Raw genomic sequence first — 19,271 nt, 5'->3', positions numbered from 1 at the left:
GAATAGGAATAAGATAGAGTGGAATATACCAGCATGGGATTTGGCCCAATAGATTCATATTCTGTTACCAAACAGAACTATGTTATAAGAAAAAAATATGCAATACTTGTTATCATAGTATTTTCATTTTAGAGCAATCTTTAGGATTAAAATTACCGCAGTGTTTGTGTTTTTGTGACAGTGAATACCCTAAGCTCAATTTTTGTCCTTCATTATATGCTATTCCAAATTCTATCCTATTCTTCTTCCTAACTGATAATTTCTAGAACATACACTGGACTCATCTTCCATCTTCTTTTCTTGGATGGATCGGATTTTGTTTGCCCCAAACCAACGTATGATTGTGCATTTATGAATTTGTTGATGACATATTTCTCTGAGAGCTAAGAACTTTCTCCTGAATTAAGATCGTTTCCCTGATGTGCTGCAAACACCTAAAACAACTATGGGTACATTACTGTGGGTCCTAATATAGATTTGCTGAATTTATGACACATTTTTTTTAAACTAAGATCTTTAAAAAAAAAACATTAATATGAAGAAAGATTATATTCATGATCGAACAACACATATCAATTAGGTATATTATTGTAGTTCAGGCATATGAAAAATAAAGATGAATAAGAGGTGTGTACATGGTTCTTACCTGAACTAAATTATTTCTGATGACGCTGTCCTCTAAACAGACATGATTTTTCTAGAATGGAGTATTTTCCATTTAAATTACTTGACTTGTCTAAATATTTGGTTTCACTGTGATTGAATGATTTGCCCCCTTCTTTTTCAGAGAAATAATATTCATTCTCTGATACCAAAGAAAGCCTCTGTATTTATGAAAGACACTTCTACACACACACACACACGCATCCTTAATGGGTATCAGTGGCTTTTACATGTTGCTCAACATAGACAATGTTCTTTGTACAGTAATTTAAAATGATAATATATAGACATTTCTACTGTAGAGTGCATTGGCAAATGAATAAAGTGCACAGTGTGGGGTCCCCCGAGGGTCCACAGTATCAGCATTGCCTTCAGTTTGTTGGAAGTGACAATTCTTGGGCCTCTCCCCCAACTTACTGAATCTGATTCCCTGGAAATGGGGACCGGTGATTCTGATGCATTTTAAATTTGGAAATCACTGGCGTAAAGAAATAGGTGGTAGATGTGAAAAGACTGCTTTCAGGTGGGAGTCGAATCAGAAAGCATAATTAGCATAGTAAAATAGGAACATAGGAAATTCCTATTTATATTTCAGAAAAATGGAATGCATGCCAATATTAGCATTCCTCTAAGTTCCTGGAGTACACTGCTTCTTCAGGTTAGTTGATTAGCTCCTTGACTGCAAAGTAGGCCAGTAAGTGCCTGGACCTTACTTCGAAGCAAACAGGAGTAGTTATTTCTTTCCACATTCTGGCGAGAAATTCCTCAGTTTGGGGTCTGCATGCCCATCCTCCCAAATGAGATCAAGAAACACATGGTGTTTGTTCATAGCTGCTGTAATGGTCCAAGTGTGTTGAAATGTCAACTGAGGAAAATTGCCCTGATGTTCTTTCTCTTGCAAATAATTAGAGCACTTCAGGAAGGCAAGCTTGCTCAGCCCACGTTGTCATTTTTCTTGTTTCAAATATTAGATCGCAACTCAGGAAATAGAAAGTAAGATCAGCAGCATTACAGGCTTAGAAGAAGAAGCCCAGTCTTTTGCTCAATTTGTTACCACTGGAGAATCTGCTCGAATCAAAGCCAAGTTGACCCAAATAAGACGGTACTGGGAAGAACTCCGAGATAATGCTCAGTGCCTGGAAGGAACAATCTTGGGACATTTATCTCAACAGCAGAAGTTTGAAGAGAACCTTAAAAAGGTAGGAATCGGTCCATGCATGCTAAAGTTATCTCCTTCACATTGTGTTTGGAGAAAATGCAAAATATAGTTCAGAAATAGTGAAGCAAGGACAAAAACACAATGTACCAATAACCTTCAACTGTCAATGGTAATCAAAGTTAATAATTATTTATATGGCACCTATTTTAGGGAATGCAAGGGTATTATTATACATTTTGTTCAGAGAGGCATTGAGGCTTAATTATATTCCTTTTAAATAATGAGACGTGTTGATTTTAGATTTTTTAAAAAACACATGTATCATCACATTGAAAGCTATCCAAAAAAAAATAGACATCCTGCTTCCCAAGACTAGCTCCTTTGCCTTGATGCAGTTTCTCCACCGTTATTTTTATATTTCATCAATGTTTTAGATCCAGCAGTCTGTGTCTGAATTTGAAGATAAACTTGCTGAACCAGTTAAAATATGTTCTTCAGCTACAGAAACATACAAAGTTCTCCAAGAACATATGGTAAGAGTTTGCATCAACATTTCTACTTATTTATCCACTTGGAAATTTGATAAGTACTTCTTGAAGCAAAAACATGGTAAATAATTTGATGAGAATTAAAATAGGAAAGATCTTATGTTATCTCAGGCCATTACATAGAACAAATGCATCAACTCACATAACAAAAGAATTACCATGCAAATAAGTTTTCATAAAAACTTCAAGGATTATTAATTTTAAATATATGCTTCTCTTTTAATTTGAACATGTGACATTTTCAAGTTACTGCTTTAATAAAACCTTTCCTACTCTGCTCCCTCTTGCCAACATTTGAAAAAAACTTCATGTGCACTGAAACAATATGTGGGTAACAAATTTTAAATTTTAGCCTACCACACTAAGATGTCTACCGAGTATATCCTCTCTAGTCTTTTTCTTTGCTCTTTTTTCATCTTGTCCCTGAACTGGTGATCATTGAGAGATCTTCAGCCAGGCAACAAACAGATGATTAAGGGGAAAGCAGCATAGAAACACAAAAGAAAATCCTGTGTTAAATAATTTTAAAATATAGATATTATCCCTATTACATGTTTGCATATGTGGGTTATGTATGTGTACGTAACAAAGAGAAAGGCAGGTGTATGCTAGAAACCAGAAATTTGACAACTGGTACCTCTGGGAAAGAGAGTAGAATTTAGATCCTTTGAATCTTTTATAATGAGAATGCAGTTTTTGTTGTTACTGATGTAATTTTAAAGATACAGTAAAATGAGGAAAAGTAGGAAAATTGAATTTGAAGAAATTATTTTAACAACCAAGGAATAATTGAGCACCAGATAGCACATCTTTCTAGTTTCTCTAATATTTATATTTCCTAAAGCAAGTTATTTTTTCTGTGTTGATATTCTTATCTGTGAATTGGGGATAATGAGAGAGTAGGCCTCTTAGGGTTCTTATGAATATTAAATGTGCTAATAAATGTAATGTACACAACACAGTATAAGCCACACAAAAAAGCACCCGGTATTTACTATCAGTGTTGATTTCTGACAGCAGCTATCTCAGCCATGATTCTTTATCTATATATTTTCATAGAGATTTAGCATGCTATGTGTTGCTTTTGTAAATTAGGAACAGGTGGGGTTTTTTTTAATGCTCACATTTTTAGCACAAAATTAATATAATTTCCATAAGTTATCTGTATCATTAAGAGTTGAAATTCGTCAGACATAAAGCAACAAAGCCATGCTTTGAAAATAGTCCTTTCGTGCTCCTTTTTGACTTTTGCCCTCATAAAGTAACTTTCTCTTCACTTTCACTACTTCTTACTGACAATCACAGACAGACGCGTTTTTAGTACCAATGACTGTTTGTGACAATTTTTCACAACGATGTGCCTCAAAGAAGAAAAATTGGTCTCACGTTTATTTTAAAATTTTATTTGTTTTAAAATTTTATTGTGCCAACAGTTACATAGCATAAAATTTCCCACGTTGGCCATTTGGAAGTGTACAATTCAGTGGCATTAATTACATTTCCAATATCATGCTGTCATCACCAACATCCCTTACCAAAACTTTTTCCATCACCCAAACAGGAACTCTGCATCCATTAAGCAATAACTCCCTTTCCTCCTGCCCCATCCCCTGGTAGCCACTGATCTACTTTCTGTCTCTATGAATTTGCCTATGTTAGAAATTTCAGGGAGGTGGAATTCTACGCTGTCCCTTTGTGTCTGGCTTATTTCACTTCGCACAGCATTTTCAAGGCTCATCTGTGTTATAGCCTGTCTCAGAACCCATTCCTTTACACGGCTGAGTACTATTCCACAAGGCTGTGCCGCCTTGTGTTTATGCATTCATCTGTTGACGGACGCTTGGCTTGCTTGCTTCCACCTCCTGCCTTTGGCGAGTAGTGCAGCCCCTATCCTGAGCCTTTGTGGTGTTCCTTCTGCTTTAGGACCTCTGCCAAGCTCTTGAGGGTCTGTCCAGCACGGTCTCCGCCTTCTCAGCCAGTGCCCACAAGGTCGCGAACAGGGACTCCTCGGTTCAGGAAGCCACGGCGCTACAGCAGCAATTTGAGGGGACGCTGAGCAGGGCGAGAGAGAGACAGACGGCCCTAGAGGACCTGCTGGAACACTGGCAGAGGTGAGCAGCCTTCCTTCTTGCACTGGCAGCATGCCCTTCAACAGCCAGTATTTAATGGAAATGCTCGGCTAACTATTCTTTTGATGGAGAACAATCATCCCATGTGTAAAACACCTGGAGCCAGGTGTCTGCTAAGAAGATCTTGTTGATCTGGATTAAAGGACGACGATGACCGAGATGGAGGCAATACATATTTATTTTCACATAGTGTGCAGACAGAAACACATGTGCGGGAAGCTGACTTGGCCCAGTGGTTAGGGCGTCCGTCTACCACATGGGAGGTCTGCGGTTCAAACCCCAGGCCTCCTTGACCCGTGTGGAGCTGGCCCATGCGCAGTGCTGATGCGCGCAAGGAGTGCCCTGCCACGCAGGGGTGTCTCCCGCGTAGGGGAGCCCCACACACAAGGAGTGCACCCCATAAGGAGAGCCGCCCAGTGTGAAAGAAAGTGCAGCCTGCCCAGGAATGGTGCCGCACACACGGAGAGCTGACACAACAAGATGATGCAACAAAAAGAAACACGGATTCCCATGCCGCTGACAACAACAGAAGTGGACAAAGAAGAACACACAGCGAATGGACACAGAGAACAGACAATTGGGGTGGGGCGGGGTGGGGGGGAGAGAAATAAATAAATAAATCTTTAAAAAAAGAAAGAAAGAAGCACATGTGCAAACGCATGCAAGAAAATGAAAGGTGGTCTTTGTACCTTCACATCTAGGAATAGGATAACAAATGCCAGATTTTGTACAATGGTTTGGTTAGGCCCTCCAACCTGGAAGGTTTTTTTTTTCAGGGTGATCGTTTTGGATGAATCTGTTTCCTATCTTTGCTTTCTCTAGGTTAGAGAAAGAACTATTGGCTTTTCTGACCTGGTTGGAGCGATGTGAGGCTATTGCCAGCTCTCCAGAAGTGGGTGTGTCCGCAGACAGAGTCAAAGTGGAGGGTGAACTTCAGACAATACAGGCAAGTCCAAGGGCGTGTGGGGAAGGAAAAGTCAATGGTCTTTGCTATGATTGGGTTGTTGAAAAAAAGTTCTCTCCAACTTAGGTCTTGGTTTGGTTTTGTGCTCCCCGAGGTATCATTTGATGTCAGGGTGTCCTGAAAAGAAGAGAGTAACTTGGGGCTGAAAGACTTTGGCGATGAACATTTCTGTAATGCAGGAGAAAATCCTGTAATATGATGTCTGGTGTTGGAATAAAATTATCTGGCAGGGAGGTCGGGGAGGAATGGGTAGGAATGTCAAGGAAACGTGGTTGACTCTGAGTTTATCAGTTTAAAGCTGCGTAATAGGTAGGTTCCCTCTACTTTTGTATTGATAGGAATTTGTGTAGTAAAAAAGTTTAAAAGAGAAAGAGAAGTAATCCAGGTTAGGAAAAAGCCACAGTGATGATGAGTCTTTTCAAGCGAGACAGAAAGAAGGAATGAGTTTTTTTGCATGGTTAGTAGAAAATCAAAGTATGCCAGTTTATTCCCTCCTTGAAGAAACCAATGTTTTAAACTCCAGAGAATCTTTAAGTTTTGAAACGTCAGGCCATGTTACTGATTTCTGGAGATTCAGTGGCTTTGAGGCAGGGGTTCTTAACCAGGGGTCCACAGACCCCCCAGAGGTCCATGGAAAGATTTCAGGGACTCCGTGAGCTTGAACTGAACATTCAAAAAACATTATTCTTGTGGGCACATGTGGGTGTGAATGTGCTATATTTATTAAATGATGCACAGTCTAGCGTGGACTCAGTATGACTTTTATTTTCATGTAGCATGTTCCGAGTGCAGTGGATACCTGCCTGCAAAAAGGTTGGTAAGGATGGTGGAGATGGTTTATGACACCGTGGGAAAACGCGAATTTCTAAATGTTTGCCAAAAATGACTGTTTGAACAGATGTTGAACCATGTTAGGTTATCAGGTATTGAAATTATGGGACAGTTATAAAACATAATTTTAAATAATCGTAAAATTTAATTTAAGGACATGCCCATGTTGAGTGTCATTAAAACTATCTGCCGCTACATTCTGAGAAGGGGTCAGTCGTTTTCACCTGACTGGCAAAGGGGTCCGTGGAACAAAAGAGGTTAAGATCCCCTGCTTTAAGGGGGGATATCTGTGGCAGAAACTTCGGCAGGCAGAATTGCTGATCAGGAGCGGTTTATTATATTCTAGGTTTACACCCTTACTTCCTGCCATCATCTTTTATAAAAATGGTAAGAGGCAGCTCGGTTCTTTGACTCGTCATAATTGTTACTCTCAAACTTCATTCAGAATCAGAATTGCTCCATCTTCAAATTTTCTCCTTCCTTGACTTTGTGGCTCTCCCAGTCTCTTGGCTCTCCTGCCTTTAGAGTTTACTAGACACTGATATTCTGCATTAACCTTCCAATAGCTAATAGTTAATAGTTAAATAGAAACCTACCTTGATCATTTCCTATCTTGAGTATAAAGAATAATCTTCCATCTGCAATCTGGTTCTTATCTTCTTATAAATACAGTGGTACATGAGAAAAATACAACAAATGCCATTTGTAGACTATAGTTAACAATAATATTGTAAAGCTTTTTTAGAAAAGGCAAAGAAAATATTATATCAATGATAAAGGTTTAAAAAAAAGAATTTACTTTATGAGATGCAAATATAACTTTTTTTCATATTCTTCGTTAACGAGGAGACCCTGATCATGTCATTTAACCAATCTGTGCTCATTTATTCATCTTTCAAAACACTAGAGAAACAACTGAGTTTGCTTTGGGGATTAAATAGGATAGATGTGCCTGGACAGAACTTTTTGGAATGATGCTTCAATAATTTGTTGAACTGGCTTTTGTCTGTTATTTTATTTTTTGAAGTTGAAATATGTTTTCCATAAAATATATATATATATATATATGGTGAGGTGTGGTCAGAGGGGAAGGTGCAGCTCCTTTCCTTAAACAACGATAAGAGGGAGCTGACGTGCCTCAAGCAGTTGAGCCCCCGCTTCCCACATGGGAGGTCCCAGGCTCGGTTCCTGGTGCCTCCTGGAGAAATTAAAAAAACGACAAGCAAAACAAATGCAAAAACCAACTCAGGGGGAAGCAGATGTGGCTCAACTGATAGAGCATCCGCCTGCCATATAGGAGGTCCAGGGTTCAAACCCAGAGCCTCCTGGCCCGTGTGATGAGCTGGCCCAGGTGCGGTGCTGATGTGTGCAAGGAGTGCTGTATCACGCAGGGGTGTCCCCCATGTAGGGGATACCATGCACAAGGAGTGTGCCCCTTAAGGAGAGTCGCCCAGCGTGAAAAGCTCAGCCCACCCAGGAGTGGCGCCGCACACACGGAGAGCTGATGCAACAAAGAAGAGACACAGATTCCAAGTGCTTCCGAGAATGCAAGTGGACACAGAAGAACACACAGCAAATGGACACAGAGAGCAACAATGGGGGGAGGGAGTAGAAGGGGAGAGAAATATATAAAAAAATAAATCTTAAAAAAATATATTATGTTGCTTATCTATTAAAAAAAACAAAACTCAGGGAAGCCAACGTGGCTCAGTGGTTAAGCACCAGCTTCCCACATGTGAGGTCCTAGGTTCAAGCCCCAGCTCCCCGTACCTCAATACAAAAAAAATGACAAGACATCGGCACAAAGATTCTGACCACATGAAACTGTCCTCGTATGTGTCTCCGTGTGGGAAGTAAGTGCTACTCAGTTGGCGCAATAGGAGGCAGCTTCAGGGTCCCATCCCTGTGGCTAAGGGACCTTGCATCACCAGCTGCCCTCCCGCGTGTCTGAGTACTGCTTGCACATTCCCAGCTCCCAGCCTTTGTCCTCCTGCACGAGGCCCCATTCTGCATTGGGGTCCTCCTTGCCACCTGTGGGCGACTTGTGGAGCTTACCTACCCCTTCCACTGATGCCGTTAGCAACCTTCCTGAGAACATACCTGAAGCCTCATTAGGGAAGGAAAGAAAACATTTGGCAAATGCTACTCCATTCTGTGCTTATACTTATCAACCCATCTAGCCCCATTTTCTCCTTTTGGTCACCCACATAAGTGTTTATATCTCATCTCTTACTGCCCTGTACCCCACACACCCCCACATCTAAGGGTTTCATTGACTGATGAAATAGGAGAATAAGTGAAAGTAAAGTCCAGTACCTGGACTTCCATCTTTGTTGTCGTTTGATATGCTTTGATCCTCTGAAGCGACAGAAAAGTCAACTCAATTTCTTTGTTCCTGAAAGAAAGTCCGCAGTTTCTAAAGTTGCCCAACTTAATATAACTCCGGTGATGGAAAATTAATTCAGGTTCTGGTAACGTTTTTCAAAAATTGCATCAGAGGGAAGTGAATGTGGCTCAGGCGACTGAGCTCCTGCCTTCCACATCGGAGGTCCCTGGTTCGGTCCCCGGTGCCTCCTAAAGAAGACAGTGAGCTGGCGTGACGGACAAGCACAGCAAGCTGACACAACGAGATGGCGCAACAAGAGACACAAGAAGAAAAACATATTGAAAGACACAACAAAGCAGAGAGCAGAGGTTGCCGGTGCCTCCTAAAGAAAATGAACAAGACAGTGAGCTGATGCGACGGGCAGAAACAGCAAGCTGATGCAACAAGCTGATGCAACAAGAGACCCAAGAAGAAAAAACAATGAGAAACACAACAAAGCAAATGGAACGGAGGTGGCTCGAGTGATTAAGCGCCTCCCTCCCACATGAGCGACCCTGGGCTCAGTTCCTGTTGCCTCCTGAAGACACAGCACGCAGCAAGTGCAAACAACGAGGGGGTGGGGAGAAATAAATAAATAGGTAGATAGATAAATAAGTAAATAAATAACATCTTTAAAAAAATTTTTAAATTGCATTAGCGTGCAGCAAAGTTTCACCAGTGAAGCAGAAGCAGTAGGAGGATGGGGGCTGCGGGCTGGGGGCTGGCCAGGCAAGTGTGAAATCCTCAGAGCATCTCAGCACAGCCTGGGATCTCTTCTTCTGCTGGAAGGTCTCCACTCTCTTCTTAAGGCCTTTCAATGGATCCATTCAGGCTAACCCTGACCAGATTATTTAGGATAATCTTCATTACTTAAAGTAAATGGACTATAGACTTTTATCATATCTACAGATTGCTGTCATAGAAACACTCAGATCAGTATTTGATGGCGTGACTGGGAATTAGCGCCAAGTCGGCCCATTAAACAGCCCATCCCAGAGGTTAAGTGGCTCCGCTTCTACGTCAAGTAACAACGACTCTGCATTCGCCCCATTGCGAAGCCTTTGGACGACAGCCACCTGTGGCCCTTCCTGTCCAGGCGTGTTGGAACAAGGCCTGTAACATATTCTGTTTTTCTCAGGCACTGCAAAGCGAAGTTGTATCCCAGGCCTCCTCCTACAGCAGCCTTCTGCGGTTGAAGGAATCGCTCTTCTCGGCGGCCTCCAAAGATGACGTGAAAGCGGTGAAACTGCATTTGGAGCAGTTGGATGAGAGGTGGACGGTTTTGCCACAGATGATTAGCAAGAGGTTGGTTCTGGGAAGCCTTCCGATTATGTTCATTTGCTTTTGAATGGTGAGCAGATAAATTTAAAAAGTGTGGTCTTGCTCAGACTATATTAAATTCATTTATTCAGGGGATCATGATAGAAGGGGGAAACTCCTTTGTCCCTTTTTAAAATCAGTGTGCTCAGAAAATGAATACTTTGAATGAAACTCAATTCAAAATGTTGGTCTCATAATCAGCACCAACAATCAAACCAGTTAAGGCAGCGTGAAGAAAGTAGGGTTAACTGTACTATTTATTATCCAAGCTTTCTGTGTATAGGAGAAAAATGGTAACTGAAATTTTGCCTGCTATGAGAAATTATTAATCTATTAGATGGAGACAAAACCGGGTTAAATTTCAATTAACCAGGTGGTTTATTGGTTGGCATCTATAATTTTCTAATATGCCAGGAAACCAATTTTCTCCATAAGTTGATATTGATTACCCATGGGACCTTAGGTGAGGCATTTATCATTCATTCATTCAGCAAATATTTATTGATTTTCTGCACTGTTCCAGACATTCTTCTATGTGCTGATAATAGCATCGGTAAGCAGAGTTCCATTCTCTTTCCTGGAGCCCGTGTTTATGCTTTCATTATTCAATCAATCAGCAAACTTTTTTTTTCAATGAGGTAGTTCCTCGGAAGCAGGCACCCTGTTAGCCTCTAGACCCACGTGATTGCACTGTGGGGGATAACTAGGAAACCACTGAGAGACGTGAGCACAGGGGGAGGGGTCTCTGGATGGCCGCAGGAAAGGCTTTCAGGAGGATCTGATGTCAACTCTTGAAAGATTCTGTAAAAGAGACCAGGTTCTATCTCACAGAGATTGGTCTAACACAGAGGGAAAGGAAAGCACTTTCCAAATGTGCAAAGGCCTTCTCAATATAATTTTTAAAAATTTTTATTAAATTGTCTTTTTTTTTAAAGATGCATAAATCACAAAAAAAGTGTTACATTAAAATGTGGACCATTGAACATGGGGTGCAGAGATGCCAGAGATGTACTTACCAGGTGCAATGGATGTGTCATGATGATGGGAGTGAGGGTTGCTGAGGGGCTGTGTGGTGGGGTGGGGGTGGTAGGGTTGAATGGGACCTCATATTTTTTTAATGTAATATTTTTACAAAATCAATTTTAAAAAAACTAAAAAAATAAAAATAAAATAAAATAAGATTAATCCTGAAAAAAAAAAATAAGAGGTTCCTATGGACCCCACACCTCACCCCCCCCCCCCATCAACATCCTCTTTCTTTATTGTGGCACATTCATTGCATTTGGTGAGTACATTTTGGATCACTGCTGCACCGCATGGATTATAGTTTACATTGTCGTTTACACTCTCCCCACATCCATTCAGTGAGTTATGGCAGGATATATAATGTCCAGCATCTGTCCCTGCAATATCATTTAGGACAAATCCAAGTCCTGAAAATGCCCCCACATCTCATCTCTACTTCTCTCTCCCTACCCTCAGCAACTCCCATAGGCACTTTCTCCAGATCAATGCTACAGTTTCTCCCATTACTAGTCACAATAGTTCTATAGTAGAATACCAGTAAGTCCACTCTAATCCATATTTTATTCCTCCATCCTGTGGACCCTGGGATGGTGATGTCCACTCCACCTCCATATCGAGAGGGGGCTTAGATTCCACATGGATGCTGGATGCAATTCTCCTGCTTGCAGTTGTAGACACTCTTGGCCCCCTGGCATGATGGTTGACCATCTTCACCTCCCTGTTAGCCAATATAACTCATGCTTGTAAACATAATGTTTAAGGATCGAAACATGGAAGATGATTTTAAAATGTGAGATTTGGATACAACCCATTGTAGTGGAGATTAATATTTGAGTAAGATACAGTGATACATTCCAGCTTCAGACTGCCTGGTAATAATCCACGTAATTTATTACTTGATCACTTTTTGATCCCAGACTACATCCCAGGATCCTTTCTAGGTACCGAAGATAAAGTAGTGAGCAAGGAAGATAGAGTTCCAGCTCTCATGGAGCTTACAGTTAGTGTGTTGGGATAGGGTACGGTTGGTGATCAGTATGTAACTGGTCAAATGAATGAACAAGGCTACTTCTGATGGTGCAAAGTATTGTGAAGATGAAATACAGGGCAAAGTGGCAGTGTCTCCAGGGCGGTGCAGTTTTAGACTGGGTGGGCAGGCTGGGCATCTGCAGGAAGTTGACAGCTGATTTAAGATCCAGATGCTGAGCAGGAGGCGGACCCGGCGCCCTGGGGCAGAGCGTAGAGGCAGAGGACTCCAAGGGGCAAAGGCTCCAACACATGCACCGGCATGTTGGGGAAACAGGACAGTGTGAGTGTGGGACAGAGCCGTCTCAGGCAAGGTCAGAGAGCTGGGTCATGGGGCCCCGCAGAGCACAGTAAGGAGTGCTGGGGTTTTGCCTTCCCGAGTGCAATGGGAAATGGCTCGAGTATTTGCGCCTGGCTGGTGGATATTCTGATTATATTAAAACAACCCTGGTTGTTGTGTAGAGAGTGGAGGCATAGGGAGGGAAGGGTCGGACAAGGAGGGCAGGTGAGGGGCTGTTGGAGACCAGGTGAGACAGGGTGAGGCGGTGGAGTGACGTGCCTGGAGCCCCTCCCCATATAGGGGGGTCACAGGGCATGCTAGAGATAGTAAAGAAAGGGAGGTGTGAAGAATGGCTCCAAGACTGGCTGGGTGGGTGGGGGTCACATTTACCGAGATGCAGAGAACTGTCGCCACAGCGGGTTTTGGCGGGTGGAAACTATCAAGAGTCATGGTTTGCCAGTGTTTGCCATCACGGCTGCCCCAGGGTAGGCTTATGGCTCCCAACACACATCGCTAATCTCCTTTCTGTCCATTGCCGGAGCATTTTCACTTCCACCTTTCTCTCCGTAGGATTAGTTTTCTTCAGTCCGTGGTTGCTGAGCACCAGCAATTTGATGAGCAGCTGCTGTCGTTTTCTGTCTGGATTAAGCTGTTTCTCAGTGAATTGCAGTCTTCATCAGAGATAAGCGTGACGGACCACGCCGCAGCTCTGACACGGCACAAGGTAATGTGCTTTTCTTTGAAGACCAAAGAGGAGTGGACTCATAAGAGAGAGCTCTTGAATTAAAAAGGGATGCAACATAAAAAAAATAAAATTAAAATATGGTCTTTTTATTCCTATGCAGATATTTTAATAATTGAACATGTGGGGCCAGGCAATGTGTTATACAGAGAAAGTAAGCACATGAACCATATCAGATAAAATAGGCAACCAGCCTATGACACTGTTTCTTCAAAGGGGAGCAAAGGTGTTTTTTGTTTTCTTTAAGAGGTCCCGGGGATCATACATGGGAAGCAGGTGCTCAACCACTGAGCTACATCCGCTCCCCAATGAGAGCTGGTTTTTCCATGCGTTTGTTTTTTATTTTATTTTTAGGAGGTCCGGGGGATTGAACCCAGGACCTCGTACATGGGAAGCAGGCGCTCACCCTACGTCTGCTACATCTGCTCCCCAGCAAGTGCTTTTGTTGTCAGGGGCGGTCCTCGTAGACCTGCCCTTTTGCCTGGAACCTGCAAACACATCCTGTGCTCAGGACGGAGGGAGCAGGGCTGGCGAGATGAAACACAGTGGACAAGGGGCCTGCCAGGGCGCTCCTTCCCCGGCTGTTCCGCGCTCACGCCAGCATTCACTGGACATGTCAGAGTAGGGGGAGGCATGGCCCGTGACGGCCGGCTCACACCGGTGGCACGTCCTCTCCACCACGATGCTCCCCCACGATGGCGTGCACACGCACCCAAGACGGGCTTGAGTAGGTCAGAACAGCCCCTGGCGATGGTCACCGGTGAGAGACCCGCTGGCCTCAGGAGGCCGGTGTCCACTCTTGAAGTTGACCTGGCTCTGTCTCTCCCGTATGTGAGGCAACATCTTTCTGTCGGAGCCTGTCCAAGTTGTGCTTCTGCTGACAACCCCAACACCTGCGTTGGCATGGGTGGACAACTCTCAGGTGCCCTTCTTTCTGAACCATCGTTTTCTAGGGCACAGTGATAGAAGACTGTTCATGTTAAGCTGCCCAGTTTATTTTGTCCCAATGCTGAAAAGGAATGCCCAACTCCAATGCTTTAACTGTACAGTTTTTCTGAATGACTATTCAGCTTCAAAGGGACTTAAAATTTATTTATTTTCATTCTTTATAAATCATGCATAAGAAGATAACCTAGCATAAAAAAAACAGATTTTTAAAAAATCAGGTATTGATCATCAAGCACTGTGATATTTTCACTTAGTAAGATTGAGTGCTTGCTCTAAGCTAGGCATTGGACTAAGTGCAAGATATATTTTATCTCCTCTTGTCCTCACAACATCCAAAAGGGAGCAACTCTTTTTTTGTTTCCCTGTATCTTATTTTTTTCACATAACAGTGGAGAGCAACTCTTATTATTTGCCATTTGACTAACGGGGAAACTGAGACATACAGAGTTTCAGTACTTGCCCCAGGTTACACAACTTGCATGTGGTAGTGCATAAAGAAAGAAATTAATGGAAATATACACTTGCCGCTAAGCACTCGATTCTTTTATGGAATGTTTTATATTAATACAAATGTCAGTTTGCAAGGAAGGAACAAATTATTAAGAAAACGATTATTAGTAGTACTACTAGCAGTAGTTTATTATGCCTTATCTTGTCCCAAAGATTTAAAGCAACAAAGTTTGGCAGGTGATAATTTCTCATTAATGGGAAACATGCTGAGATCTTTAGCCATTGTCTGCCAGCATTTAAACATGGTGTCTTGTGAGCTAGTCAAATTTCCTATACAATGGTCTCATCATTTAATCTGTATTTCTTTAAAGAGAAAACGGCTCCAACTGGTACAGATTTTTACCTACCTTACCCACCATCTCCAAGGAAATGCTAAATGCCCGTTTCTCCCACATCCCTTTGTTGCCAGCTCTGTTAGAATGAGCTCTACAGTTGACCTATAAGCATGTTTTAACATCTCCCAAGTTTTCAGTTTTTTTAAATTGGTAATTCCTGTCCACGAGGAAATTCCTTTCTGTGGAATGAATTGGCCCCAAGTTCCGAGGTGAGTTTTAGGTGAAAAGTGCAGCTGTGCCAACCTGGGAAAGTGTCACGAGCATTTCTCAAGGATTCCCCATCACCGACCGTTACCTAGCATTCTCTCCTTTGCATTTAAAATGTAAGTGGACGGCGCAAATCCCGCGATAGGTCTGTGCCATAGCCTGTGTGTCAACAGCCCTTGCTTCCCCTGCAGGACCACGCAGAAGAAGTGGAGAGCCAGAAGGCAGAAGTGCAGAATCTGCAGGGGCGCCTGGCGAAGCTCTGCTCCCTCGGCCGAGCCGAAGACCTCCCGCTCCTCCAGGGCAAGGCGGAGGACTGCTTCCAGCTGTTCGAGGAGGCCAGCCAGGTGGTGGGGAGGCGGCAGCTGGCCCTGTCCCAGCTGGCGGAATTTCTCCAGAGCCACGCTGCCCTGTCAGGGGCGCTCCGCCGGCTGAGGCAAACGGTGGAGGCCACCAAGAGTATGAGCAAGAAACAGTCGGATCTTTTAGAAAAGGACCTGAGCATCGCCGTGCAAGATGCCAAAGCCTTGGAATCCACAGCCGTCGGCCTGGATGGCTTTCTGGCCAAGGCCCAGTACCACCTGAAGGGCGGGAGCTCTGAGCAGAGGGCTTCCTGCAGGGCCTTGGCCGACCAGCTCTGTCTAGAGTTAGAGGGGATCCAGAACCTTCTGGGAACCAAACAGAGTGAGGCCGATGCCCTGGCGGCCCTGAAGAAAGCCTTCCACGACCAGAAAGAGGAGCTGCTGAGAAGCGTCGAGGACATCGAAGAAAGGACCGACAGAGAGCGATTAAAGGAACCCACCCGGCAAGCCCTTCAACAGAGGTAAGAGGGAAGTGGGTCGAAGCCCGTCATCTAGCTTACTTCTTATTTGTTCCTGATGATTTTCAATAGTACCTGATTTAGCAACTTCACTTTTTAAAAAAATAGTTCGAAGGTAAAACGAAGGACTTCATTTGACCCTTAAGAAGGGCCAACATGTCTTCGGTTGCCTAAAGAGTTTTCCTAACAGGCTCTTAGAGTATATTTGCAAGAAAATATAGAGATGTTGTCTATTTTAAAGCAGGTTTTCACAATTGGAGAAGGGATTCATCTCCTGTAATGAGAATGAAGGCAGAGGGGAAAGATAGCCATCCAAGGAGCCTTGGTTCTGGAGGTGAAAGTAGGAAGGGATTTCTCCCTGGTAGTAGCTAGCCCCTCCTCATTAGTTGAGAGTGGGTGGCAGGACTTTGGAGAAGAGGAAAAGAGAGAAATGGTTCTTTTGTTGAGAAGAGATGATGCCTCTGAGCTTAGCGAGGTGTTGAGAGTCTGGTTGAGATTCACGTTCATTCCTTTGAAGTAGACCCAGTCAGCGTGGCAGAGGGGGTCTCTTTGACTATTTTTAATGCTCACTGTCAGGCTTGGTGGAAACAAAGTGCTGAAACAAAGTTGGAGATCCATCGCATGAACAAGCACGTAGAGAAGCAAAGGGGCTGAACTTATTTTCCCTCAGTACATTTGAAAAGTAATGTCTCCTTTTTTTCCAATGCCGCATCCGTCTTTTCAATCTTATTTCTCTTTCTTCATAGAACCTTCTCTCTGTGGGAAGAAAAGGGGATATAGTTTGGGGATAACAATACACTGCTCCCAGCCACTTTGTTTTGGGAATTAAATGAGATATTGAATGTCTACTCGGTTTATAAGCTCTACTGCGCTACGCTTCATCAAAGAGCCAAGAATTGCCTCTATGTAGCTGCTTTTTACAAATGCTCAAACAGTCATGTATCAGGGGCCCCAAAATGATCATTTTCCCCATGGCAACCTTCTTTCCAATACTGTAGGTAATTTAAGCTTTGTGTTCTCAGAGTCACTTTCTTTTCCATTTCTGGAAGGGACCAAAAAAAAATCAACAATTCACCTTGAAGGTATCCATAATGGATGTGGGTTCTGTTGACCCCACCAAGGTCAGAGCCATTTCTTTTCTTTGAACCAGATTGAAACATTGAGCCAAGGTTTTTGTGAGATGGTCCTGGACTTGGCTTTGCGGCTACAGACTGGGCTCCTGAGGTTACACGCCTCGCGGGTCATTTCACAATGAACCCACAAAGGGGGCTCCCATTGGGAAAGGGGTAAAGCCTCCAGAGACCGTCAAAATGGGGGGCAGAGTCTGGGGAAGGAGCAGCCTGCCTGGCCCAAGGACCAGCAAGGCACTGGGGCCGCAGGCTTGCAGGGCTCTCTCCAGACTGCGCGGGCCCAGCAAACAGGACATCCTGAAGTTGCTAAGAGGCCCCAGCACTGAAGTCTCCGGAGTCACACAGCAGGAAAGCTTACTTTGAGTTGGCCGAGTTATTAAATCCCAGCCACACTTCTTCCCAGCGTTCAAGTCTCCTCTCTGAATCAGGCTTTCCCAGCTTATACTATGGGTCTAACAACAACACTGTCCCCAACCACTTTGATTTGGGAATTAAATGAGACGATGAATGTGTATTTGGTTTATAAGCTCTACTGCATTGCACTTAAATGCAAGGAATCGAAGAGTCAAGAGCTGCTGCTGCATGGCTGCATTTTACAAATACTCAAATAGTAATAGGGCCCAAAAATGATCATTTTCCCATGGTAATGTTTTTTTTCAATATTGTAGGTAATTTAAGCTTAAATTTTTTTTCCCCAAAGAGCTCAGTAAAGCTGATGTTATTTTGAATGAGATAACTGTGTGATCCTGAAATATTATTTTACGTGAATGGCACTGAAGGCACAGAAAAGGCTGCCTCCTGATGACTGCAGTAGGTACTCACCTACATTCTACAGTGTCAGCCCTGGTCTTATAGCAAAGTAGAAAGAGAACACAAGCTTAAAGTTGAAGGTGAAAGTTGGAATGACTTTAACTGCTTTCTGAGCTATCATCTGACTTGCTCTGCAAAGTTCACTTGAACGGCGTCTCCGTCAGTTGACAGACGTGAACTTGACTGCTGTGTTAAGAGTTTTCCATCACGCTGTTCACCTGTTACAATGAACCCATCCTGTGCTTGTGGATAGGAAATAGCTTACCAACTATCGTAAAATAACAGAATGTTTTAACTCACAGGTTGAGAGCTTTTAATCAGTTAGAAGATGAACTGAACTCTCACGAGCATGAACTAAGTTGGTTGAAAGACAAAGCCAAACAAATTGCTCAGAAAGATGTAGCTTTTGCACCTGAGGTTGACAGAGAGATACACTGTTTAGAAGTCACCTGGGAAGATACCAAAAAACTCATTCATGAAAAGTAAGTCCTGTTTTTTCAGCACTGTCTTTGTAACATGAGGTCTGTTGATTTCTGTGGGTATGTGAACAAGAGCTGACTATCTTTTTCCATCATAGGTATTCTGTATCTCTTCAGTAACATTACAAATTTAGTCCTGTAGAACTTTACTGAGGATGTGGTTTTGAGATAGCAATTACATTTGCAAAGAGAGGTTTAAATGCAGGAGCTGTCAACAGTTCGAAAATGCCACCCTCAAAGTCAGAACCTTAAAACTCTTTATTTTATTCTTGCATTTTTGTTTTTAATTTTTGTATAATTATATAGAGTACAGGTTTTCTTTTTAGCATCATACAGTTCTATGAGTTTTGACAAACTCAGTTCACAACATAACTCAGTGACAAATTTCACAAAAAGAGTTCCACCAACCTTGAAAAATTCCCTCATGAAAAAAAATTAAATAAGAAAACAAAGAATTCCCTCATATTTTAGTGTAGTGAAGTCCTTCCCTGATGTGAAGTCCCCAGCAGTGATTGATCTGTCACTATAGTTTTGTCCTTTTTCTGAATGACATCTGAATGTATTCCTAAATGTACAGGATGTAGTTTTTTGAATCTGGCTTTTTTTCCTTAGTGTGATGTATGTTCTTATATGCAATAGTTCATTCTTTTATAATTCCAATGAATTACCATAGTTTATCCATTCACCAATTAATGGACATTTGGATTCTTTCCAGTTTGGGTGATGATGGACAAGGCTTCTAACAAACATTCATGTGCGGATTTTTGTGTGAACATAAAGTTTTCTTTCTATTTGGGCAAGTTCTTTTTTTTAAAAGATTTTATTTTCTTTGTTCCCCCCCTTCCCACCCCATTGTTTGTGCTTTCTGTCTGCTATCTGTGTCTTGTTTATTGTGTGCTCTTTATGTCTGCTCATCTTCTTTTTAAGAGGCACCAGAACCAAACATGGGGCCTCCCGTGTGGGAAGGAAGCACCCAATCACT

General features: G+C 42.7%; 1 protein-coding gene across 1 annotated transcript in view; it reads left to right on the top strand.

Annotated features, from left to right (window-relative positions):
* The window catches only part of SYNE1 (spectrin repeat containing nuclear envelope protein 1), a 497,459-nt gene that overhangs the window by 198,521 nt on the left and 279,667 nt on the right, over positions 1–19,271 (top strand). Inside the window, exons 35-42 of the mRNA XM_058289685.2 lie at positions 1,635–1,862; positions 2,257–2,355; positions 4,294–4,481; positions 5,322–5,445; positions 9,798–9,964; positions 12,882–13,035; positions 15,245–15,873; positions 18,113–18,292. Coding sequence (XP_058145668.1) covers positions 1,635–1,862; positions 2,257–2,355; positions 4,294–4,481; positions 5,322–5,445; positions 9,798–9,964; positions 12,882–13,035; positions 15,245–15,873; positions 18,113–18,292 — 1,769 coding nt within the window. The remainder of the gene's footprint in view (positions 1–1,634; positions 1,863–2,256; positions 2,356–4,293; positions 4,482–5,321; positions 5,446–9,797; positions 9,965–12,881; positions 13,036–15,244; positions 15,874–18,112; positions 18,293–19,271) is intronic.

Source organism: Dasypus novemcinctus, chromosome 28 (assembly GCF_030445035.2).
Source record: "Dasypus novemcinctus isolate mDasNov1 chromosome 28, mDasNov1.1.hap2, whole genome shotgun sequence".
Taxonomy (NCBI): domain Eukaryota; kingdom Metazoa; phylum Chordata; class Mammalia; order Cingulata; family Dasypodidae; genus Dasypus; species Dasypus novemcinctus.
The sequence above is the reverse complement of the archived record's forward strand: the minus strand, read 5'-3'. Positions and strand labels throughout refer to the sequence as shown.